At 41.3% G+C, this 26,330-nt stretch overlaps 1 protein-coding gene across 2 annotated transcripts in view; it reads left to right on the forward strand.

Annotated features, from left to right (window-relative positions):
• The first annotated feature begins 10,145 nt into the window (after positions 1-10,145).
• Positions 10,146-26,330, forward strand: part of PTPN9 (protein tyrosine phosphatase non-receptor type 9) — an 84,787-nt gene continuing 68,602 nt past the window's right edge. The window contains exon 1 of one of the 2 annotated variants that reach the window (XM_081292210.1): positions 10,146-12,382. In XM_081292210.1, coding sequence (XP_081148336.1) covers positions 12,320-12,382 — 63 coding nt within the window. In that variant the 5' untranslated portion in view covers positions 10,146-12,319. The remainder of the gene's footprint in view (positions 12,383-26,330) is intronic. The other variant, XM_081292209.1, reaches the window with a different exon arrangement.

The raw sequence follows: 26,330 nt of genomic DNA on the forward strand, positions 1-26,330 counted from the left end.
TGTAGCTTGGGAGGCTGAGGCAGGAGGATTGCAAATTCAAGGCCATCTTTAGCAATTTAGTGAGACCCTGTCTCAAAATAAAACAAAAATAGAGCTGGGGATGTGGCTCAGTGGATAAGTGCCCCTGGGTTCAATCCCTGGTACCAAAAACAAACAAATAAAAAAAAACAAACAAACAAAACCCCAAAACCACTAGCTAGTTTGTGCTCTGTTTTTAGGAAGTGTGTCCCCGTTCCCATGGGTCTCTTTCTGCTCCCCACCCAGTCCAATTTTCTAAGACTTCTCTTCTTGAGCAAAAGAAGTTCACCATTCCTTTCAGCAATAATAGTGTCAAAATTTCAGAAGGATCCAGTTCAGATCTTGTCTGACATCAGAGTTCCCGTTGAGTCTATTAGTTCTGAAAACAGATTTGGTCAGCAGCAGTGGTTAAGCAGAGCCTGATTAAACCAGTTCTGCACATCCAGTGGAACTAGACCCAGTACTGGCTTTTAGACATCTTCTGAAGGTGACTCTGCAAAATTCGAGAAGGAAGAAGCTCTCATTTCGCCCTCACCCAATGATGATCCTGCTGGCTATAGATTCAAGCATTTGCCTACATCAATAAGCTCTTTACTGAATTTAGGTCAATTTTAAAATTGGGATACAGTTCCTTTTGCCAAGGAGCATGTTGTAGACTTCCTAGATGTTTAGTCTCTATTTGATGATTTTCTGAGTGTTCTAACCTGGGTTCTTAGCAGTCAACTTTATTAGTTCAGGGGCTGTACATGCTAGTGTTAGTAGCAGCTTGGTCAGACTCTGCTCAGAAATAATGAAGCCTGAAAGGCCTGCTTTCCCAAAGGATTCTCTCTAGAAATACATGCATGAGTTGAACACATCAGCCCAACTTATCAAATACAACTTGATATTGTTGAATGGTAGCTTAAAGGACTTGTCTCAGAGGAGTACCCCTTATATTTTTAACTGAGGATCCAGTTTTATTGGCGACTAGATAGTGATAATTGGTCATAATTTTTTAGGGATTATAAAATCACATTTGCCACTTATTCTAAAGATGGTTGTGTTATATGGGTTGCAATGATAGTATCAGTTTTTTGGCCACCTTTCTGAGCAGCTCTCACCATCTTTTTTTGTGGAATCATCTCTTCCCCATCCATTATGTAATCTGGAATAACTGATTTCCCATAGCCAAGTATAAGATTCATGATTCAAGATGGTCTAATCACATGTTACAAGGATTTGTGTCTTCGCAGAGGACCAAGGAGTATAAATCAGTTGGAATTCACTGATTTTGCTAGGGTGTACATTTCTTGTTCTTGCTATGAAAATTGAGTATCCAGTAAATCCTATCTTACTCAAATTAGCCAGAGCTATTATCTGGGTTTTTAAGAATCCTAAGTGATACCATTTACAAGTGTGGCCTACCTTACTTGCCTTGGTTGGAAGGCCAGCTTGGCATGAGATAACATTAATTTTAGGTTTGTAAACTTCATTAGGTTAAGGAATACTGAGAGAACTGGTAAAGCATTATTTCTGTGCATCTAGAGGAGTTAGTTGACAGGGGAGGATGCTCAGATATGTGTGGGGGTGGGCAATGTACAATCAGCTGGGGACCCAGATAGGACAGAAAGGCAATTTTCTCTCTTCTGAAGCTGGGATACACTTTTATTCTCCTGCTATTGGGACATCTGAACTTTAGGCACTTGGATTTGTGGACTCTAGGACTTAACACCAGTGGCTCTCTAGGTTTCCAGACTTTGGACTTGGACTGAGCCACATTGCTTGGATACCTGATTCTCCAGTTTGTAGATGTCCTGACATGGGATCTGTCAGCGTCCATAATTACATGAACCAATTCCTCTAATAAATCCCCTCTCCTTCCTTCCTCTCCCCCCTCTCTCCCTCCCTCCCCCCCCCTCTCTTCTATTGGTTCTGTTTTTCTGGAGACCCCTAATTTAGTTAGCAAGGTATTACTAGTTGAGATTTCCTACTTTGTTTCAAGTGTCACTTGAACCCATGCACCTTGAAAAAATCAGGCTTTGCAACCAGTAGCTACAAAGCAATGATGGTGATTGTTTTATTGTTAGCTCAGAAAATCTCTGTTAGGTTCCAGAGGTAGCATGGAAGTTTGTCATCCTGCTCTGCTTGTATTTGGCAGTGATTTATCCATATCTGCTGTTGCTCCACTTGCTCCCTTCTTACTCTTGTCTCAAGCCATTGAAATGTGATCTTGTTCCCACTATTGCGGATGCTCTCAAGTGACAGTGGCCTTCTATTTTCTAAATCCAAGGGACATTGCCCAGGTTTTCTCTTATTTAAATTCAGCTGCTATTTGCTGATGCCTTCCCCATCTTAGTTCCATCTCTGAATCTATTATTCCAGATAATAGGAATTTACTATTCAGATTGGAATCTGTTATCCATCTGCCAGTCAGTCATCTTTCAGTTACTTCAAACTCAGCATGTCTCAAATTGAACTCATATAGTTTTCTTTCCATCCTCCTCAGTCATGCTCTACCTGGGATCCTTGTCCTCGTTCATGGCACTTACCCTAGGAACCTGGGAATCATTCTGATGATTCCTGTTCATTTCTTTTCATACCTAGTGAGTCACCACATCCTATAATTCCCACCTCTTTCCTCTTCAATTCCTTTATGATTTAAGGCCTTCATCTAGACCTTCATCATCTCCCCTAGAATCTTCTTCACTAGTCTTTCTTGCTCTAATCTGTCCCTGCCATGATACAGTAGTCTTTTGTAAGAATGCAAATCTGATCATGTTATTCGAAGGACATCCCATTGCCTATAAGGCACATGTGAAACTTCTCAGCCTGCCATGCAAGTTTCTTCATGACCTGGTCTTAGCATCTCTCTCCAGCCTTATAAGCTCCCTTGCCTCCTTTGCTGCCTGCTTTTAAGTGATGCTGCTTTACAGTTCCCTGTACAGATACCTACCTGCTTTATACCTTTTCTTTTTATTTTTTTTTAAATTTACAGTACTGGGATTGAACCTAAGGAAAATCTACCATTGAGCTACATCCCTAGCCCTTTATATTTTTTTTTAATTTTTTTTTAGAGAGAGAGAGAGAGAAAGAACTTTAATATTTATTTTTTAGTTTTCGGCGGACACAGCATCTTTGTTTGTATGTGGTGCTGAGGATCGAACCCGGGCCGCACGCATGCCAGGTGAGCGCGCTACCACTTGAGCCACATCCCCAACCCCCCTTTTTTTTTAAATTTTGAGTCAGGAAGGGTCTCCCTAAATTTCTCAAGCTGGCCTTGGACTTGTCTTCCTGCCTCAGCCTCCCAAGTTGCTGGGATTCCAGGTGTGTGTCACTGAGCCCAGCCTGTTTTATGTGTTTCATAACTTCCCCAACACTATCACTTCTCACTCTGACTTCACTCTCTTAGTGAATATACCTACTTACCTTTGAAAAACTCCACTCAAGAGTTAACTTTTGCCAGGCACAATGGTGCATGGCCAAAATCCCAGCTCCTTGGGAGGCTGAGGCAGAAGGATCACAAGTTCAAAGCTAGCCTCAGCAACTTAATGAGTCCCTATGGAACTTAATGAGACCCTGTCTCAAAATAAAAATAAATAAATAAATAAATAAAAATAGGGCTGGGGATGTGGCTCAGTGGGTAAGCATCTCTGGGTTCAATCCCTGGTACCAAAAAAAAAAAAAAAGTTTAACTCTTTAAATGTTTTTAAAACTCATTTAAACTCATTTTACTCTTTAAATGTTTTTCCTTTATAGGCAGAATAACCATTCTCATCTTTGTGCTGTCTCAATCCACATAGCCAACTTACATGGTGATTATATTATTTGATCACACTAACTTATTCACCTATGTATTTCCCAAATTTAGGGAATAGTCCTAAAGGTCGTCTAATCTTCTGACACCAGTTTTAAGTTTGGGGGTCCCCTGAGACCCACCCTTAGATTTGATAATTCACCGGAAGGGCTTACAGACCTCATTGAAAGTCGTTATAATCATGGTTCCAGTTCATTACAGTGAAAGGAAACAGTCAAGTCAGTTAAGGGAAGAGAAGCACAGGGCAGTATCCAGGAAAGTTCCAAACTCAGAGCTTCCAGTTGTCATTTGTTCCCTCTGGTGGAATTATAGACGGCTAATTTTCCCAGTAACTATGTATAATACTTGCATAGTATTACCAACCAGGGAATCTCACTCAAGCTTTGGTGTCCAAAGTTTTTATTAGCGCTCAGTCATGTAGAACAATGTAGGTTGTCCCCCACAGGGCTGACCTCTGTCTCCAGCCCCTCTAGAGTCTAGCTGATAATGTGTGATCCAAAGTTGCCCTCCTCTTCAGTCACATTGTTAGACTATCCATTGTGGCCTAAGGCTTCTGGGTAAACAAAGATTCTGTTATTGGGCATGTCATTCCAAGGATTTAGAGGTTATTTCCCAGGAGCCAAAGACAAAGGCCAGACCTCTCTTTGGGCAAGATTAAGTTATTAGATTCTAAGTTCCATGAGGTCAAGGACCTGCACTTACTCATATTTAATGATTCCCAATGCCTGCCATTATGTTCTCTGGAGGAGAGCCTCTCCCCACCCGCTGCTACAAAGGAGAGTGACCCTAGACAGACAGCTGAATGGAGGTATGTGCCAGGTGCTAATATGTGGTTGGACGCTGCAGATTTCTTCTTTCTGTAGAGCTGGGGAGTGAACCTAGGGCCTTGCTTATGTCTCACTAAATTGCCCAGGCTGGCCTAACTTGGAATCCTCCTGCCTCATTCCTTGGACTAGATTGGATTATAGGTGTGTGCTACTATGCTGTTTAATGCTGCGTACTTCTAAAAACAAGAATTATATCTAGTTCTGTGAGTGTGATTAAAAAGATAGCCTAGCTGAGATGGCTGCACACATACAGAATCCCAGCAACTCAGGACACTAAGGCAGAAGGCTCACAAGGGCAAGGCCAGCCTGGGCAACTTAGCCAGACCCAGTCTCAAAAAATAAAAAGGACTGGGGATGTAGCTCAGTGATAGAACATTTTTCGAGCATGTGCAAATTCCTGGGCTCAGTTTCAACAAGCAAGCAAGCAAACAAACAGAACCCCCCACTACTTACATTGGAGGAGGGAAAGAAATGATCCTCCTAGCTACAGACTTCCTTTCTAATAGAAGAAAGGAGTCAAAACTCCATAATATTTTTTAAACAAATGTTTTTTGATGCTTTCTAATATGTAGGGCAGGAGAAGTAGATGAAATCCTTAACATTTTAGCTTGAGTATAGCTTCTTGCTTTGGTAAAATGAACTGATTTCTGAGACCTACCCTGTGTGGTATTTTGTGTGTATACCCCATCTTTACTTCAAAGGAGAGCCAGAGGCTGGGGATATAGCTCAGTTGGTAGAGTACTTGCCTTACATGCACAAGGCCCTGGGTTCAATTCCCAGCACCAAAAAAAAAAAAAAAAAAAGAGAGCCAGACTAATTGAATTATTTTGTTTCCCTGTCAGGTGCTGAAAGATTTGGTCTTGGGTCTTCATTTGGGGTGATTTATCCTCTCTCCCCACCCAAGAACATCTACCATCCAATGACAGCACAGAGACAGAGAGGGCCTGGGAGTCTTAGGAGGCTGGCAGGAGCAAAGGTGAATTAAGAATGACTTCAGGTGGCAAATGTATGAGGGAAAGGATAGAGTCCACTAATACAGTGTGCAGGCATTTGTTCTCATATCCATTTCAAATGACCTTTATTTTTTTGAAAGGTTGATTTTTATGTGTTTTGACGGATCAGAAAAGTGACCAGAGGCAGCCTGGGAAACTTCAGAGTGGGCCTTACTATCCGGCCCAGCCTTGAGGCATTCTTTGCACTTTGAGGGATAAGTGGAATTTGAAGGGTTTTGGAGGGCTCTTCTGGCAAAGCCCTCACACAGACTGATAGCATTTGTAGTAAATCTACTTATTTGTAGCAGTCTCCTACACCTTCTTTTGCCCTTCTGGTCTGCTCTATAGTCAGACTTGGGAAATGGGGAAATAAAAGATGAACCTCAAGTCTATCAGTTCTGCTTTTCACTGGTATCGTTAACAAAAGCTTTTACAAAGAAGGAAGTTGAAACAAGCTTAAATAAGGTCTATCTGTGGACTTATCCTTTCTGCCTCAGTCTCCTATTAACCCAGATAAGGTGAGTGAAAGCAATGAAAGTCAGATACTATCTGTCTCTTATACTAAATGTTTTCTTGCTGGGCACTGTAGTACACACCTATAATCTGAGGCTGAGGCAGGAGGAGCAAAAGTTTTGAGGTCAGCCTCAGCATCTTAAGGAGACCCTGTCTCAAAAAAATTAAAAGGGCTGGGGATGTATCTCAGTGGCAAAGCATCCTGGGCTCAATCCTCAGGAACCACCCCCTCCCCCCCAAAAAATTGTCACAAGCAACTAATTTTCTGAGGTAACCAAACCAGGTTTTCTTTGATAAGAATTGGACCTTGTCTGATAGAAAAGGATGGGCTCCTCAATTCAGCAAACATTGCATGCACCTGCTATGTACTATAGGTTGTGGTCTCTTCTGAAGAGAGAGAAATGAATGAGACAGGCCCTTGCCTTCAAGGAACCCATAGTCTAGTGGGAGAGATGGACAAGAAAGTAAATATTTATAATTTAGTGTATTGGAAAAACTCCAGACCCAGGGAACAAGTATAGAAAAAGTAACATAGAATCAGGAATGATGGGTTAGCCTATAATAATTTATGATAATTAAGTAGTAGGTAGAAGTGTCAGATGAGAAAATAGTTTTCCTATGGTCTAAGAAAGAGCTAGCTCATATTTTACTTAAAAAAAAATATGACGAATGGTCCCTTAGAGTGTTGGGTAATGGAGGAAATGTAATCTACTTGGGATAAAATTTTTTACCTTCCTTATAGTCATCTTAGTAATTATAGATTTGGCTTGTAATCAAGGGAAAAAAGGAAAACATGTTTCACCTTAGATAGTTATTAGCATTATGATCTTATTTATTTATATCTTTTTGTGTTTTAGAAAAATGGCAATAAGAATTTTTTGGTGGACTTCGAGTAGAACTCAACAATAGAGCACTTGCCTAGAAGGCATGAGGACTCAGTTTAATCCCCAGCATAGCCAAAGCATCTTTGTGATACAAATACATATCTTTTTCATAGTCAATAGATATTTTAGAGCAATGCTGGAGAGGAACTTTGGATTTTATAAGTGTTTTTTTTTTGTTGTTGTTGTTTTTTTTTTTTTTTTTTTTTTTTAGAGAGAGAGAGAGAGAATTTTTTAATATTTATTTTTTAGTTCTCTGCGGACACAACATCTTTGTATGTGGTGCTGAGGATCGAACCCGGGCCACACGCATGCCAGGCGAGTGCGCTACCGCTTGAGCCACATCCCCAGCCCGGATTTTATAAGTGTTTTTGAGAAAATATTATAAAATTTTATTCACAACTTTGGATATGTCTATTTTTAGATCTGAACAAATATAATAGAGGTCTCAGTTGAGGTGATTCTCTTCCTTGACTTAGTCATTAACACACAGTTATGAAGAGCTTGTGTATTCTATACTAGGCTCCAGGCATTGGGAGTTTAGTGCCTCTATTAAGCTTAAGGTTAGTAGAGCATACAGCAGGCAAGCACCAGGCCAGTGAGCCTAATACAGTGCTGCATGCCTATAATCCCAGTGATTTGGGAGGCTGAGACAGGAGGATTGAAAGTTAGAGGCCAGGGCTGGGGATGTGGCTCAAGCGGTAGCGCGCTCGCCTAGCATGAGTGCGGCCCGGGTTCGATCATCAGCACCACATACCAACAAAGATGTTGTGTCCGCCGAGAACTAAAAAATAAATAAATATTAAAAATTCTCTCTCTCTCTCTCACTCTCTCTCCTCTCTCACTCTCTCTTAAAAAAAAAAAAAAAAAGAAAGAAAGAGGCCAGCCTCAGCAATTTAGTGAGAACCTATCTCAGAATAAAAAAATAAATAAATAAAACAGGGGGCTGGGGTTGTGTTTCAGTGGTAGAGCTTTTTGCCTAGCACATGTGGGACATTGGGTTCTATCCTCAGCACCACATAACAAAACAAACAAACAAACAAACAAACAAACAAACAAAAAAACCAGTGTGGGATGTAGCTCAGTGGTGTAGCACCCTTGGGTTCAATCCCCAGTACCGCAGGGGGCTACGGGGACATTAGGCCAATAAACATGGAAACAAGTATATAATTACAAATTGTAAACAACTCTGATAAATGAGAGGGTGAAATGAGAGTAATTCAGTTTAGGGAGTAATCAAGGAACATTTTACCGGGGAAGTGAATTTGGAGTTGAGATGTTTCTTTTTTTTTTGGCGGGGGTAACTCCAGCCCTATTTTGTTTTGAACTCGTAATCCTCCTGCCTCTGCCTCCTGAGCTGCTAGGATTACAGGTGTGCGCCACCATGCCGGGTCTGGAGTTGAGGTCTTAAGAATGAGTTAAATTTGGTGAAAGTGGGAGTGGAGAGAATAAGATTTGTAGATAGAGGGCTGGGGATATAAGCTCAGTTGGTAGAGTGCTTGCCTTGTATGCACAAGGCCATGGGTTTAATCTCAGCACCATATGACACCAGCACCATTTGCACACCAGCACCACATGCACACGCGCACACACACAAAAAAGATTTCTAGATAGAGACCTGAAAAAATTTTTCCAAGTATTTTTAGTTGTAGATGGACACCATAGCTTTAGTTTTTACTTATTTTTTTTTTGAGAGAGAGAAAGAGAATTTTAATATTTATTTTTTAATTTTCGGCGGACACAACATCTTTGTTGGTATGTGGTGCAAGGATCGAACCCGGGCCGCACGCATGCCAGGCAAGCGCACTACCGCTTGAGCCACATCCCCAGCCCCCCTCATAGCTTTATTTTTATGTGGTGCTAAGAATTAAACCCAATGCCTCACAATCCCAGACCCGAAATTTATGTTTTAAAAGCAAAAACTAGGGGTCAGGGTTGTGGCCCAGTGGTAGAGCACTTGCCTAGCATGCATGAGGCACTGGGTTTGATCCCCCACACATATAAAAATGAAAACAAATAAAATAAAGGTATTATGTCCATCTACAACTAAAAAGATATTTTAAAAATGTTTCTTTAAAAAAAAAAACAGCAAACCCCACAAAAGTATAAACCTTCACACTCCACCCCAGGTTTCCCTCTTTTATTTTCTATTGTCGTATTTCAGTTCATGTTAATTTTTTTTTAAACTGGGGATTGGACTCCAAGGATCCCACTGAGCTTCATCCCCAGCCCTTCTTTTTGAGGCAGGGTCTTACTAAATTGCCCATGCTGGCCTTGAATTTGGATCTTCCTGCCTCAGCTATCCTAATTGCTGAGATTACAGGGAAGCTCCTCCATACCTGATTTATGTTAATTTAATATAAATGTGATTTTGTCTGTCACATACAGTCCTCAACCTTACCACAGTCTTCCCTTCCAGGCCATACAGCCAAATACCCAAAATCTCAAGGAGGCTATATCAGAACATATGGATCTACTTTCTATATTTCTTGTAAAATAAAGATCAGAGTTTCACTTATCTTATACTTCTATGGTAAGATTATATATAACGAATGTCATTTAGAACAGTATCTGGGGGAAGTGTAGTAGGGACACAATAAATGTCAATTTATTCTAGTGTATGTGTATGCTATCATTTTTTACTGAGTTTCATTTCTAGTCTCCAAGATTTTATTTATTTATTTATTTATTTTTTAATATATATATATATATATATTTTTTAGTTCTCGGCGGACACAACATCTTTGTTGGTATGTGGTGCTGAGGATCGAACCCGGGCCGCACGCATCCCAGGCGAGCGCGCTACCGCTTGAGCCACATCCCCAGCCCCTCTAGTCTCCAAGATTTTAAAAGACAGGGTCTCACTATATTGCTTATGGCCTCACTAAGTTGCTGAAGTTGGCCTTGAACGTTAGATCTTCCAGCCTCAGCCTCCCTAGTCATTGGGATTATAGGTGTGTGCCACCATGCTTGACAATGAATGTACTATTTCTTGATGTGTGTGTTAGTTACATGAGTGTGTTCAGTTATGAAAATTCATCAAGCTTTACACTTACATTTGCACTTTTCCTGAATATATATTTTAATAAAAAGTAAATCAAACAAAATATACAAAAGACCATATAGGGGAAAAAAAAGTCTCTCATTTGTTTCCATCTCCCAGTTCCCCTCTTAAGAGAAAACCTCTATTACCTTTCTTATGTATTCTTCCAAAATTTTTCTATGTATAAATGAACTTACAAATGAATATGCTGTTCTTTTTACAAGTGACAGCATATTTTAAATTTTTTTTTAGTTGTCGATCGACCTTTATTTATTTACTTATATGTGGTGCTGAGAACCCAGAGCCTCACACATGCTAGGCAAGCACTCTACCACTGAACCACAACCCCAGCCCTACAAGTGACAGCATAATAAGCACGTTTTGAGTTTGCCTTTTTTATGTCATGATTCATTTTTCCCATGTCCTTCCACATGGAATAGACCACTGCAGTGCATAGCCCAGTACCTGGCATATAAATATACCTGTTAACAGACTGTTTTTGGAGGAGGGTTTGGTTTCAATACCCAAACTACTTTCTATATGTGTTGATGAGCTCAACCTAGTCAGCCTTATTGGGGTAAAGAAGAAAATTTAGCTGGGGTAGAAAGAGATTCAAACACCAGGGTTTTTTTTTTTTTTTTTCTTTCTTTCTGATATTCACTAAGAGCAGCAGAAATTGCTACTACACTGTGGCAGAAATAAGGTGAGGCTAGGGGTAGTGGTGCTGCAGTCCCAGCTGCTTATGAGGGTCACGTGAGTCTAGCAGCCCAGCCTAGTCAACTGAGCCAAGTCCCTGTCTGGACAAAGTATTAGGAGAGCATTAGAACTTAGCACCTTCTTCAGTTGTCTGAAGACCCCCTCCTTTGGGTCTCTCTGGGAGGGCCCCAGAGACTAGTTCTTTGGGACTAGCTGTGGCACTCTGGTTCATTGGGTCCCTTTGGTTTCGAATGATACAAAAACAACAGACCCAGCCTTGCCTTCCTGTGTCCCCTACTCCACCAAACTAACACTGTACCCTGTAATCCGAATCCTGTGAAACCCCTAAGCTCTTTGCTGCACTTGCCCGAGTGAAAAATCAAAGGTTTGCAAAGACTGAGTGATTCCTGAATGAGGTTCGAAACCGGATGTCGTTTTTTCTCTTTCTTTTTTGGTGAAGGATTAAAATTAGCTACACTGATGACGATTTACAGGATATAAGCAACAAGGAAAGTGCGTACGTGCTAGATGGGGCCGCAATGAACTGCGTCTATTCCTTGCACCTGGGCATCCTGCACCTCGCAGCATCTTTCCCCGGGCCTTTCCGTCTCCAAATGACAAGGAAAGAAATGAGATGGCAGCGGCAAGTCAGCCCCAGGGGAGGTGCCCGCTAGCAGATAATTTTCCAACGAACGTATTCTCTTCCTTTTCCACAGAGCTTAGCCTCGTAAACTCACCCTTTCTTCCCTCTCCTCCCGCGGTGGAGTCGCCTTCCGCCCCCCGCAGCCCCTCCCCGCGGCCTCCCCTCCTCCCCGGGGCTCCTCTCTGTCTCCCCCTCCCGGACGGCTTCCTGGCTCGGCCGGGCCCTCCTCGCCGCTAGTTTGTGAATGAGACGCTCAGTTTCTCAATGGAGCCGCGGGGGGCTCGGGCGGACGCGGCGCGGCCGCAGCGCTGGCCATGAGCCGCGAGGGGGGCGCGTTTCCCTCGCTCCCTCCTTCTTCCCCTCCCTCTCGCCGCCGCGGCTTTTGAGGAACCGGGCTGAGAGGCCGCTGCGCAGGTCGCGGGGCCCGCATCCCGGAGGACGCCCCGACTGGGCGGCCTCGAGGCGCCGGCACGTTCTGGAGGAGCTGGAGCGTCACGGAGTAGCGGAACGCCGAGCAGGCCAGCGGCCTTCGGGAAATTTCCGTCGAGACCCTTCGCGCTCAGCTTTGAAAGTTGTCGATTGCATATTTCAGTTTTTAATCCCGAGCGGCTGTTAGCTCCTCGCCTGCACTCCCCTTCCCCCGCCCAGAGAGGAGGGGTAGGGTGAGGAAAGAGCGAAGAAAATAAAAGAGGATTTCCTCCCAGAAGAGAGCGACAGTCGGAGAGATTTTTCTGAAGGGAGCAGAGGCGGCGCTTGCAGCCGCCGCGGGCGCCGGGCCCCACCGGCCCCACCATGCGTGAGCCGGCTTCGAGCTGCTGAGTCTCCGGGACACGGAAGCGGAGGTCGAGCGTGCGGGGCTCTCCTGCTCCCGGACGGCTCCTGTCCGTGGGGCGGCGGCGGCGGCTGCGGCGGAATGGAGCCCGCGACCGCGCCCCGGCCCGACATGGCGCCGGAGCTGACCCCGGAGGAGGAGCAGGTAAGCCGGTCCGCGGCTGCGGCGGTGGGTGTGTCCGAGCCCCCTAGGCCTAGTCCGGCGGTGGCTTTCCGTGGCCGGGCTCTCCGCCTCCCAGGGCCCGCTGCGCCATGCTCCCGCGCGGGGCCTGCGAGCTGCCTCGCCTACAGACGACCGCGCCCGGGGCGGTCATTCCCAAATCCAGGGCGCATTGGACTCCCTGCGCCTGCTCCTGGCCTCTTATGTCTTTGAGGTTTCTTGGCCTTATATAGCCCCCACCCCATTCCGATGGTAATTGAAGTTCCCCAAACTGGGAGGCCCCTCCATCCCTGTGTTTGCAGAACACCTATCTGCCCCCGGCCTTCTACCCTCTTTAAATGTTTTGCTTCTTTTCCGTGAGGGTTTGGTTTTTCAAGGGCAGGAAAAGTCCATTTTGCGGGGTAGGGTTTCTACGGGCTTGACTCCCTTCTCCACAAGAGGAGTGTTCACACTGGGTACACAGATGCCCCAGATTTTCAGGTGAGCCCCTCAGGAGACTCCGACGGCCTTGGTATGCCTATTTGGACAGATTCTGAAAGACCCAGCCCTCTTCGCTCCCATAGTCCCTGGACTTGACCTCCCTATTCTGCTCTCCCAGCCTGGGCGCATCCTCTTACCCTCTCTTCCCTACCCCCAACTCAGCTGACTATCTCCATCTTTCCAAAGCTTACATTGAGCTCCATTGTCCCTTAAACCTTATGACCTTCACTTCCCAGAAGGAAGTGGTTTGCGGTGTCATTTGGGGGGCTTGGGTATAGGAAGAGCCCATTGGGCCTTCCCCCCTCCCCCGCCCTTCCATCTTTGGAGACTTGGACCACTCCTGAGGAAAATGGAAAATCAGCTAGCTGAGATTGGGGGAACCCCAAAAGGTTTCACCATCTCTTGGCGTTGCCCATGCCCAGTCTTAACTGTGCTCATACATAACCATAGTCTGGTTCTATATTAAAAAAAAAAGTGAAAAAAGAAAAAGGTGAGCCTTGTTGGTAACCCATTTCATGCTCTCCAGCCTTTGTTCCCAAGGATCACATTTGCTAGCACAGTCTATACTGTGAAGACAATTTGGTTTTACAAACTAATATTGGTTAATAGGCTTATTCAACGCCTAATTTAAAACAAAACAAAACAAAAAAACTCCTTGATGTTTCTCCTCCTTCATGGAGATGACGTTTTTCATATTTGGCCTCAGACTAAGGTTTTGCCTTTTGATGTCTTAAGATAATATAAGTATTGGAAGAAAATAAATTTTGTTTTCTACAAGCAGTGGTAACCTTCTGGTAACTGCAATTGGGTGTTACTAAAATGCTAGTATGACCCTAGTGCAAGCAGGAGACCAAGTAGCCTATCCTTCGAGAATTGGGGAAATATTAAGAACTGGGGAAGTACTAATATGTAATATGTTAGGTTGATTTTAAATGAGCAAATCTCTTTTCATCTCTATTTTCAGTCAGATTTGAAATTTCCAAAGACTAAAGATATCAGGCCTAGTATGGTGGCCCACACCTATAATCGCAGCTACTTGGGAGGCTGAGGCAGGAAGATCACAAGTTCTAGGCCAGCCTGGGCAATTTAGGAGACTGTCTCAAAATAAAAAGAAACAGAGATGTAGCTCAGTGGGAGAGCAGCCCAAGGTTCAATCCCCAGTACTATTAAAAAAAGAAAGACTGGGGATATAGCTTGGTTAGTAGAGTGCTTGCCTCCCATGCACAAGGCCCTGGGTTCGAGATCACCAGCACCATAAAAAAAGAAAAAAAAGAAAGGAACGATGTCAGTATTTTATGAAAGTGGTATTAGATGGCAAATTAAAAAATTAAATCTGAGGAAAATAAATATTAAATTATCAAATATAAATAAATATTAAATTATTGCTTTTTATTATTTACAGCGATTTTTCTTTTTTTTTCAAAATGCCACATTTTCTACAGGTATTTCAAATTATTGAAACAGACATAAAGGCATTTTCTAATTATGATAATACCTGAAATTCACATATTTTAGTTTAATATTGCATAAGAGTACTCTTTTTTAAAATTTCGTACTGTGAATTGAATCCATGGATGCTTCACCACCGAGCTGTATCCCCAACCCTCTTTAATTTTTCCCTTTGAGGCAGGGTCTCACTAAATTGTTCAGGGCCTTGCTAAGTTGCTGAGAACTTCTGCTCTTCCTGCCTCAGCCTCCAAGTCACTAGATTACAGGCATGTGCCACTGTGCCTGGAAAGAATACTCTTCAGTATTAAAGTTTTATTAAAAAAATATTTAAACAGTAGTAAGTGCATGTCAGCCTTATCAAAAGGTTTGTCATCAGAAATCACACATTTCATTCCATAATGCTGCCCTATTGCTCAAACCAATTGTAGAACTCATTTGGGGTTGATTTCAAAGCTTGTGGCAGAATCTTTGCAATATTTTGGTGTTGAAAAAGTTTTGTACTTTTGAGAGTCCATTTTAAAATAGTAAAAAATTCTTTTTTGGGGGAGTGGGGGTTAGTTGGCCACTGAACCACATCCCCAACCCTATTTTGTATTTTATTTAGAGAGGGTCACACTGAATTGCTTAGCACCTCACTGTTCCCGAGGCTGGCTTGGAACTCGGATCCTCCTGTCTCAGCCTCCCAAGATGCTGAGATTATAGGCATGTGTGAGGGCTGTAAAAGATCTTTTGGAATCCTATTTCATAAGCAAATAGGGAATTGCACTGGATTAACACATTTTCAGGCAAAAGGAAAAGTGCCCCTTTTAGGGTGTGTGAACTGCCTACAGTTGTTTCTGGAACAGTTCCCTCCTGAATGTTGTCTCCAGAAGAACTTCTTGGTTGCCTTCCCTGGCCACTAGGATAATCATCATTTTTCATTTCTGGAGGTATGTGAATCAAAGATAGGAGCTAATATTTCTAATGTTGGCACTGCAACAGACCAGTCACTCTACTCTAAAATGGGGCTTAAATCAGGTGCACCTCCAGTGCAATTCCAGCCATTTTACCTTCAGCCCCTTTTGTTCTTTCCATCTTGCTTTGCTATCTCAGATGGTTGGGAGTACTTCCTTTCTCCAAATCAATTACTATAAGATTTTTCTCCTGTGTACACCACAGAAGAACTTCTTAGTTGCCTTCCCTGGCCACTAGAATAATCATCATTTTTTATTTCTGTTTCTCTGGAATAGGGGAAGGTATTTCTATAGCAAGTAGTTTAGGCTGTACTTCTCAGTGCTAGAGAATCTAGAATAAGCTATTTTTTTTTTTTTTTTTTTTTTTTGGTGGTACTGGGATTTGAACCTAGGAGTATATTATCACCCCAGTTCTTTTTAAAATTTTTTTGTTTTGAGACGGGGTCTTCCTAAGTTGCCAAGGCTATCCTTGAGTTTAGAATCCTCCTGAGTCAGCTTCACAGGGTCTGGGATTACGGGCATGTGCCACCACACCTGGCAAGCACTTTCAGATTTGATTTTGAAGAAACCTCCTAACCTAATTGGTGGGCTAAGGGCATAGCTCAGTGGCATAGCTCTTGCCTAGCATAAATAAAGCTCTTCTATTCCTAGCACTGTAAAAAGGAAAAAAAAAAAAAGCATAATATTGGCGGGGGGAGTGAGTATTGGGATTGAACCCAGCCACTAGATTTTTTTTTTTTTTTTTTTGGTACTAGTGATTGAACTCAGAGGCACTCAACCACTGAATCATAGCCCCAGCCCTATTTCCTGTTTTGAATTTTATTTAGAGACAGGGTTTCCCTAAGTTGCTTAGCGCCTCACCATTACTGAGGCTGGCTTTGAACTCATAATCCTCCTGCCCATCAGCCTTCTGAGCCTCTGGGATTACAGGCATGCACCAAGGCACCTGACTAGATTTTTTTTTTTTTTTTGGTGGGGCGGGTACCAGGGATTGAATTCAGGGGCACTTGGCCACTGAACAAAATCCTAGCCCTATGTTGTATTTTTTTTAGAGACAGGGTCTCACTAAATTGCTTAGCGCCTTGCTTTTGCTGAGGCTGGTTTTGAACTCGAAATCCTCCTGTCTCAGCCTCCCCAGCCGCTGGGATTACAGGCCTGTGCCATTTACAGGCCTGTGCCCAGCTTCTGTCTAGATTTTTTTTTAATTAAAAGTTTTTATTGTTGCATTATGATTATTTGTTATAATAGGATTCTTTGTGACATAGTTGTATATGCACATAACATATTTTGGTCATTTTTGTACCCTAGGCCTCTTCCCTTGGTCTTTACTGAGATTTAATGAGATCACTAATTTAATGAGATCACTCTCCCTTTTTTCTTTATCTTCCACATGAACATTAGAGTCTTATGTGGTGATGGGGCCAGGCTGAGAAGTTCTGTAACCCATGAAAAACATTATTTGTTTGGTATGAATTGTTATTTCCTAGGACCAGATTATAAAATGATGAGACCAAAACAATAGAGGTGACTTTCTTTAGTTTCTGTCTCAGATAGGGGGAAAGGTAGTTTCTGTAATGTATACCAGTTTTCTTTGAAATATCAAGCCCATTCAAAACATAAACATAACAGTTTTTTTTTTTTTTTTTTTTTTTTTTTAACGGGGGCGGTGTACCTGGGATTGAATTCAGGGGCACTGGACCACTGAACCACATCTCCAGCGCTATTTTTGTATTTTATTTAGAGATAGGGTCTCACTGAGTTGCTGAGAGCCTTGCTTTTTCTGAGGCTGGCTTTGAACTCCCAATTTTCCTGCCTCCACCTCCAGAGCCTCTGGGGTTACAGTCATGCATCACCACGCCCAGCTAGACATTACAGTTTTTTTTTCAGGGTTAGGTAGTACATATGAAATTAGGATTATAGGGGCTGGATGTGTATCTCATTATTACAATCTTTTGTGTGCTTAGTTAGCATGAATTCTTTTTTTTTAATATTTTTTATTTGTCAATGGACCTTTATTTTATTTATTTATATGTGGTGCTGAGAATCGAACCTAGTGCCTCACACATGGTAGGCAAGCACTCTACCACTGAGCCACCACCCCAGCCCCAATTAGCATGAATTCTTAAATTTGATCTGTAAAACAACAACAAAAAAAAAGGTATAAGATTATGGAATTACTCTGAAACAAGAATTTATCCCCAGAATTGATGGGTATGTTCTAGGCAAAGTGTTCTACCACTGGGCTACATTTCCTTTTTTTTTTTTTTTTTTTAGGGTACTGGGGATTGAACTCAGAGAAGTGACCACTGAACCACACCCTCAGCCCTGTTTTGTATTATATTTAGAGACAGGGTCTCACTGCGTTGCTTAGTGCCTTGCTTTTTTGGCTTTGAACTTTCTTTTTTTTTTAATATTTATTTTTAAGTTGTAGTTGGACACAATACTTTTATTTCATTTATTTATTTATTTTTAAAGATTCTTTTCTTTTTTTTTAAATATTTATTTATTTATTTATTTATTTATTTTTAGTTCTCCGCGGACACAACATCTTTGTTGGTATGTGGTGCTGAGGATCGAACCCGGGCCGCACGCATGCCAGGCGAGCGCGCTACCGCTTGAGCCACATCCCCAGCCCTCACTTATTTATTTTTAATGTGGTGCTGAGGATCGAACCCAGGGTCTTGCACGTGCGAGGCGAGCGTGAGCCACAACCCCAGCCCTGGCTTTGAACTTTCGATCCTCCTGTCTCAGCCTTCTGAGCAGCTGAGATTACAGGTGTGTGCCACTGGGTCTGGCTGAGCTACATTTCTAACTTGATGGGCAGGTTCTAAAGAGATTCCTCTATGACTTTAGGACTGATGTGTCTGTTAATTACTGGTTCCTTGCTTAAACACCTAGCTAATCTATTTTTTTCCCTCCTCCTTCCTGTATTTGGGGATTGAACCCAGTGGTGCTCTACCACTGATCTCTTTGTTTTTTGAGATAGGGTCTTGCTGAATTGTCCAGGCTGGCCTCAAACTTGATATCTTCCTGCCTCAGCCTTTTCAGTAGCTGGGATTACAGGTGTCTGTGTGTCATGGCACCTGGGCCTGCATTTGTTTTGATACACATCATTATTATAAAAAATATATAGAGAGAGCCAGGGTTGTGGCTTAGAGGTAGAGTGCTTGCCTAGCATGCTTGAGGCACTAGATTCAATCCTTGGCACCACATAAAAATAAACAAAATAAATATATTGTGCCTATCTACAACTGAAAAAAATATTTAAAAAATATATAATTATTCACGATATGATATGAATTAATAGTAAACATCATTATTAAAATCTTTTAAAAAAGGATCAAGATTCTCTACAATGATCATGTTTCTTTCAGAATTGATTAAAAACTGCATTTTGTGGAGCTGAAGTTGTAGCTCAGTGGTAGAGCACTTGCCTAGCATGTGTGAGGCACTGGGTTCGATTCTGAGCATCTCATATAAATGAATAAGATAAAGGCCCATCAACAACTAAAGAAAATTAGACAAACAAAAAACCGAAACCCCTGCATTTTGTAAAAAGTGCTGTATGCTCTAATACACATTTAGGATTATAGTATTAAGTGCCGGGATCCTTGTATTTAAGGTCAGTGAAAACCTGGCTTTTTTTTTGTACTGGAGATTGAACCCAGGGGTGCTGTGCCACTGAGCTACATCTGTAGGCTCCCCCCTCCCCGCCTCCCTGTTTAAAATATATTTTACTTGTAGATTAAACAGTATCTTTATTTATTTTTATGTGGTGCTAAGGATTGAACCCAGTGCCTGGCAAGTGCTCTACCACTGAGCCACAACCCCAACACCCTCAGCCTTTCTTTTTTTTTTTTAAATATTTTTTTAGCTGTAGATGGACACAATATCTTTATTTATTTATTTATTTTTATGTGGCGCTCTACCATTGAGCTCCAGCCCCACCCCCATCCCCAGCCTTTAAAAAAAAATTATTTATTTGGAGACAGTGTCTCACTAAGTTGTCAAAGGTCTTGATAAGTTACTGAGACTGACCTCAAACTTTTTTTTTCCTTTGTAATATTTTTTTATTGATTAAAAAAAAATGACAGCAGAATGCATCATAATTCTTTTTTTTTTTTTTTTTTTTTTTTTTTTTTTTTTAGAGAGAGAGAGTGAGAGAGAGGGGGACAGAGAGAGAGAGAATTTTAACATTTATTTATTCTTAGTTCTCGGCGGACACAACATCTTCATTTGTATGTGGTGCTGAGGATCCAACCCGGGCCGCACAGGCAAGCGCGCTACCGCTTGAGCCACATCGCCAGCCCCGCATCATAATTCTTATTACATGTATACAGCACAATTTTTCATATCTCTGGTTGTATATAAAGTATGTTGACACCAGTTCATGTCTTCACACATGTACTTTGGATGATGATGTCCATCACATTCCACCATCTTTGTTAATCCCTTGCCCTCTCACACCTCCGTCCTATCTAGAATTCATCTATTCCTCCCATGCTCCCCATCCCTACCCCACGATGAGTCAGCCTCTTTATATCAGAGAAAACATTCAGCAGTTTTTTTTTGTTTTTTGTTTTGGATTGGCTAACTTAGCATTATCTTCTCCAACACCATCCATTTACCTGCAAATGCCATGGTTTTATTCTCTTTTATTGCTGAGTAAAATTCCATTGTGTATATGTGCCACTTTTTTTTTTTTTATCCATTCATCCTCCCACTGAAGGGCATCTAGGTTGGCTCCACAGTTTAGCTATTGTGAATTGTGCTGCTATAAACATTGATGTGGCTGTATCCCTGTAGTATCTGTTTTTAAGTCTTTGGGGTATAAACCAAGGAGAGGGATAGCTGGGTCAAATGGTGGTTCCATTCCCAGTTTTGACCTCGAACTTGTGAACCTCCTGCCTCAGTCTCCTGAATTGCTTGGGATTGTAGGTGTACACCACTTGGTCCTGCAAACCTGGCACTCTTTTTTTTTAAACAACAATTTACAAGTGAAACCTAGGCCTTTTGGTGTGTGATGGTGATGAGTCTTGAAGAGATGTCAGGAATCTCCAGCTACCTCTATAGCTCTAGGCATTTAATGTTTGAGTCTGTTTTTTTCTTCTTAAGGAACTTTTGTTGTTAGGCCTGCTTAAAATAAAATACTCATAGTTACAAAATTTTCAGTAAAAAATAGTGAAAATAGTATTCTTGCTCTTTATTCTACAAGAAACTTCTTTTTTTTTTTTTCAAATAAGGAAGAAAAATAATCTAGACTTTGTAGCATTGAAATGAAAGATTTCAAGATAGCCTGGGAATTCTAACAGTCACTGGGCTCATTGGTATAGTCCTTGCCTAGCACGTGGAAGGCTGTGGGAATTCAAACAGTTACCATGTATGAATAATATTCATAGAAAATAATAATGAGACTTGTCTGTAGCTCATTTTAAGCTGCTAATACTTTTTGCATCATCCAATGATTCATTAATTTCTTTATTTTTAGAGATAGGTTAGGGTACAGATTAAAGCACATTGGTGTTGGTGGTGGTCCACTTCAGTTTCTTTTGCTACTACTGCTGCTCAGAGAAAACATTTATTTATTCGTTCACTTATTTATTTATGTCATTTTGGGGATTAAACCCAGGGCCTTGTGTATGCTAAAGAAGTGTTCTGCACTGAACCAAGACTCCCAGACCCAGATGAAACTTGAAAAGGTCATCTGATGATCTAAATATGTCCCAGGGTACAAAAAATGGTAGTTTGTATCACCTTCTATATCTTATTAAAACAGCCTTTGTTGGGGGGAAAAATTCTTATCCTATTATTTATCTCAATGGGGAAGGGTTGGTAGAGGTGAGACGATACTTGTATCTTGCTGGTAGAAGTAAGGAATGCTGTTAAATTTCCTCTAAGGTACATGATAGTACCTGACAACAAAGAATTCTGGCTTAAAATATCAGTAGTATCAAGGTTGAGAAACCATGGTTTATCTCTGAAGAATTCTGTAGTTAGGAACAGTTTTAAAAATTCCTACTTTTAGCTGGGTATGGTGGCACATGCCTGTAATCCCAGTGATTCAGGAGGCTGAAACGGGAGGATTGCAAGTTCAAGGCCAGCCTCAGCACTTTAGTGAGATCCTGTCTCAAAAAAGGAAAAAAACACTGGGGATGTAGCTCAGTAGTAAAGTTCCTACTTTTAAGTTAAAGATGGTTCTTTGCTTAACATATTTGTATATTCAAATATTTATCCCCAGGGCTGGGGGTGAAGCTTAGTGGTAGAATGCTTGCTAAACTCTGGAGCACCAGAACCACAAAACAAAACAAAATAAAAACAGCTGGGTGCAATGGTAAAGGCCTGTCATCCCAGCTACGCGGGGAGCTGAGGCAGGAGGATCTAAGTTCACATCCAACTGGGGCAAATTAGTGAAACCCTGTCTTATTTTTTACTTCTTTTTTTTTTCTATGCTTTTCATTATTATTATTATTTTTTATTTGTTTTAATTAGTTACAACGATCTTGACATACATACATTTGAATCATTTTTCTGAGTGTACAGGTTGCAGAATCACATTGGTCATGCAGTTACATATATACCACACAGCATGAAACCCTGTCTTAAAATAAAAAAAAAAAGAAAAGGGCTGGGAACATAGCTCAGTGGTAGAACACTTGCCTAGCATGTGTGAGGCCTTGGTGTTTTGTACCTAGTACTTGAAAAAAAATAAATAAATAAAATGTCCCCAAATAACTGGTTTCAGGTATTCACATCACATACTGAAAAGAGTGCTTAACCCCTAAGCAACATCCCCAGCTCTTCTTTTTTTAAATTTTAAAACAGGGTCTTGCTAAGTTGTCTAGGGCCTTGCTAAATTGCTGAGGCTGGCTTTGAACTTGCAATCCTCTTGCCTCAACCTTCTGAGTTGCTGAGATTATAGGTGTGTGCTGTGGTGACTGACTGTTCCTTTTTGTGGTACTGGGGATTGAACCTATGCTGTACCACTTAACCACATCCCAAGTCTTTTTTATTTATTACTTTTTAATTTTTATATTGAGACAGGTCCTTGCTGTGTTGACCAGTTTGGTCTCAAACTTGGAATCCTCCTGACTCAGCCTCCTGAGTTGCTAGAATTACAGGCGTGTGCCATGAAGCCTGACATTACGTTTCACATTGATATTTGACTGTGCCTTGTAGGATATAAGACTTGCTCTTTTTTTTTTGTTGTTGTTGTTTGTTTGTTTGTTTGTTTTTTTTTTGGTACCAGGGATTGAACCCAGGGGCGATTTACCACTGAACTATCTCACTAAGTTTATTTACCCAGGCTGCCTTGAACTTATGATTCTTCTGCCACAGCCTCCTGAGTCGTTGTGATCACGTCACAATGAGCAAGGCCTACCTTTTTTTGCCTTTATAAAAAACAGTTGTGGGCGGTGGCTCATGCTTGTAAGCCCAGTGGTTTGTGAGGGTGAGGCAGGAGGATCACAAGTTCAAAGCTAGCCTCAACAGTTTAGTGAGGCTGTAAGCAACTTAGCAAGACCCTGTCTCAAAATAAAAAAAATAAAAAGGGCTAGGAATGTGGCCTCCAATCCCCTGGTACAAAAACAAAACAAAAAACCTAAACTGGTTGGACTGGTGGGGTAATTCAGTGCTAGAGCAAAGAGTATGTTTTTAGCATTCTTGAGGTGGGTGGATTTGATCCCCAGTACCATAGAAACAAAAAATAACCACTCTAAAAACTACCAGTCTTTAGGGCTGGGGTTGTGGCTCAGTGGTAGAGCTCTTGCATGGCATGTGTGACGCCCTGGGTTTGATTCTCAGCACTGCATAAAAATAAATAAATAAAATAAAGATATTGTGTTCAACTACTACCAAAAAAAATAAAAAAACCTACCAGTCTTTAGTATTCTATATTTCTATATGTAGACTCTTTCAAATATTATGGTTTAGCATAATAGAAAATGTATATGGTATACTTATCTATTAGTATCTGGTATGAGATTTCTGCTTCTTAAATTGTTTTTACTGCTTCTTCATTTTACTTATGCTTTTGATTTTATTTAATCTAGAAGATTTTCAATTCTTGTCAAGTCTAAGGAGTTGAGTAAGCAAATTTTCCCCCCAATTTTTTTTTCTGCTTGTTTTTACTTTCTTTAATTTCCAAAATATTTTCTTATAATCATAAAGAAAGAGGATCCTAGCTGGATGCAGTGGCACATTCCTGTAATCCCAGCAGATCAGGAGTCTGAGATAGGAGGCTGAGGCAGAAGGATTGTGAGTTCAAAGACAGTCTCAGCAAAAGCAAGGCCCTAAGGAACTCAGTGAGACTCTCTCTCTAAATAAAATACAAAATAGGGCTGGGGATGTGACTCAGTGGTTGAGTGCTCCTGAGTTCAATTCCTGGTACCAAAAAAAGGGATCCTGAGAGACCTAAAACCTTGAATCTAATAAAAGTTTTATTTGGAAATGTCCATTGCCTCACTAAGACTAGCTCTTCTATGTCTTGAAAGTCCCTAAAATGAAGAGAAAATGGTATTACTGGCTAGGTTGGAGACTTAAAAGTGATATAGTTGGCAAAATTAAAATGTATAGGATTAGCTGAGCAATGTGGTACATGCCTGTAATTCCAGTGGCTGAGGAGGCTGAGTCAGGTGGATTTTAAGTTCAAGGCTAGCCTGGGCAATTTACCAACCCCATGTCTCAAAATAAAAAGTGTTGTGGGGAGATGTGGGCTCAGTGACTGAGCTCCCATAGATTTCCTAGTACTGCCATTAAAAGAAAAAAAAATCACAGGATTTTCCAGTGTACTTTTGTTTTCAAAAATTAAAACTTTCTAGCTAGATGTGGTGGTGCATGCCTGTAATCCCAGTGACTTGGGAGACTGAAACAGAATTGCAAGTTCAAGGCCAGCCTCAGCAATTTAGCAAGGTCCTAAAGCAACTTAGTGAGACCCTGTCTCAAAATAAAAAACAAAAAGGGCTGGGTATATGTAGCTCTATGGTAAAGCCCCCACCCCCCACCCCTTAAATCTCTAGTACTTAAAAAAAAAAAGTTTGAAAACTAGTGATTAAGAAAATACCTAGGGTGCTATTGTTGGCCAAAGAATCATCCAGAAGTAAGTTTAGACATTTAGAACCACTTTAGCCAAGGAAGTTCTGTATTTACAAATTGGTTCTGGAACTTGGTATAAAGCTAGTCTGATCTGGATAAAAAGCTCCAGGAAACATTTTGTTCTAGACTAGGAGTGTTCAGTCCCTGGGAAAGAAACAGTAAACAGTAAGGTAAAGTTTTCAAAGACTATCATTTGTCATTTCTCTCATCTATCCAGAGAAAGAGTAGAGTCTTTGTCCACTTGAGAAATAGAAATGGAACCAGGATGTCTACATGGTTGAAAAGAAGACATTGAGACACCTGATTTTCACTGCAGATGGTGTTCTCTGGAGATGTGCTTTGCTTCCAAGGGTATAGAATTAGACACCAGCTGTTATATTCAGGCAGGAAGACCTGCCAACTTGGACATGGCTTTCCATAGGAAAGCTCATGTTACTCTAGTGTCAGTTGTCTTGAGAATCTGGTCCTAGGAGTTATGGGATTTTACTACTGAGTCCTGCTAAGGAACTGAGCCCAGTTCTAATTGGAATTGAAAATGGAGGACTGCAGTGAGAACATTCAGATTGTTGGCAGCTTTTTCAAGCTTTATTCTATGTAGGTTTGAAAACGGCCTTTTAGGTGATCACTTGGTATAACAGCATGAGCATTGTAGGTTTGTTCCTGAGTCTATCTGTAAGCTTCCTTGGATTTGGAAGTATTGATTGATTTTAAAATGGCTGAGATCTAAGATTAGCTTCTGAGATGACTTGCTTTGCCTAATTGCAATCTTCTGGCCAGCTGTGTCCCTTTGAGGGCATAATAGAGCTGTGGTGCAAGGAGATGTTCAGGAATAGTTCTACTTTCTTGAGTAGGAGACTCAGAGTAGGCAGGCGTCAGTTACCTAGAACAGAGGGTTGGGGCTTAATCTCAGGAAGAAATCATGGGGCCAATTAGATTTAATGTAGATTAACAACAAGTCTTATTTGCAGGCCACAAATAGATTAGCAGCAAGTTTGATGTACTACCTCCTAGAATGTTGAACTGAATGTCATCAAGTCACTTCTTTCAGAGCCATTTGAGACTTAGGGTTTGCAAATTGAATCAGAGAGAGAGAGAGGGAGAAAGAGAGAGAGAGAGAGAGAGAGAGAGAGAGAGAGAGAGAGAGAGAGAATATCATGTTAGAGAGGATATATGAGAGTGAATGTCTTACTGGAGAATCAAGATGGAAGCAATCATCAAGTAGCTTCAGTTGTGTGGAGTAGAGGGATTGTAGAACCAGGAAGAAGGGGCTAATTACTCTTTTCAGAATTCTTACCATTCTGGTTTTATACTGGGCTGATTGTAATTTGCCAGTGACTTTCTTAGAAGTTTAGCACTCAGAACTGGGGATGTATCTCAGTGGTAAAGCATTTGCATAACATGGGTAAGGCCCTTTATTTGATCTGCAGCATCAAAAATCAAATAAATAACAATTGATATTTTTTGAACTTATCCTTCTTAAATTTCATTTTATTAGATGTAATGTTCACCAAAATTATTGAGCCTTATGTTCCAAGACCTTTACAAATAGTATGTTTTCTTCCCTGCCACATTGTGGGGTGTTCCTCTCATTTTGTAGATGTGGATGTTAAGACTCAAGTTAATTTGCTTAGCTTCTAAACAGTAAGTAATAGAACCTAATATTCAAACCTTTGTCTGTCTGACTCCAAACTTGTTTTGAAGATTGGGAGTGTAGCACTTGCCTCTTATCTGAGAGGCCCTGGGGTCAGTCCCTAGCACCACCAAAACACAATAAAACACCATGTTGCTTTTGTATATCATTCTATTACTCATTGTCCCATTGCTCCATCTAGTTTGGATCTTTTGGAACTTGCTAAGTTGCGGAGGCTGACTTTGAGCTTGTGATCCTCCTGCCTTAGCATCCCAAGTTGCTAGGATTATAGGCATGCCACAGCACCCCGAGTTTATGGAACTGATTCTAA

The sequence above is a fragment of the Spermophilus citellus genome (assembly GCF_964194105.1).
Source record: "Spermophilus citellus genome assembly, chromosome: 4".
In the NCBI taxonomy this organism is placed as follows: domain Eukaryota; kingdom Metazoa; phylum Chordata; class Mammalia; order Rodentia; family Sciuridae; genus Spermophilus; species Spermophilus citellus.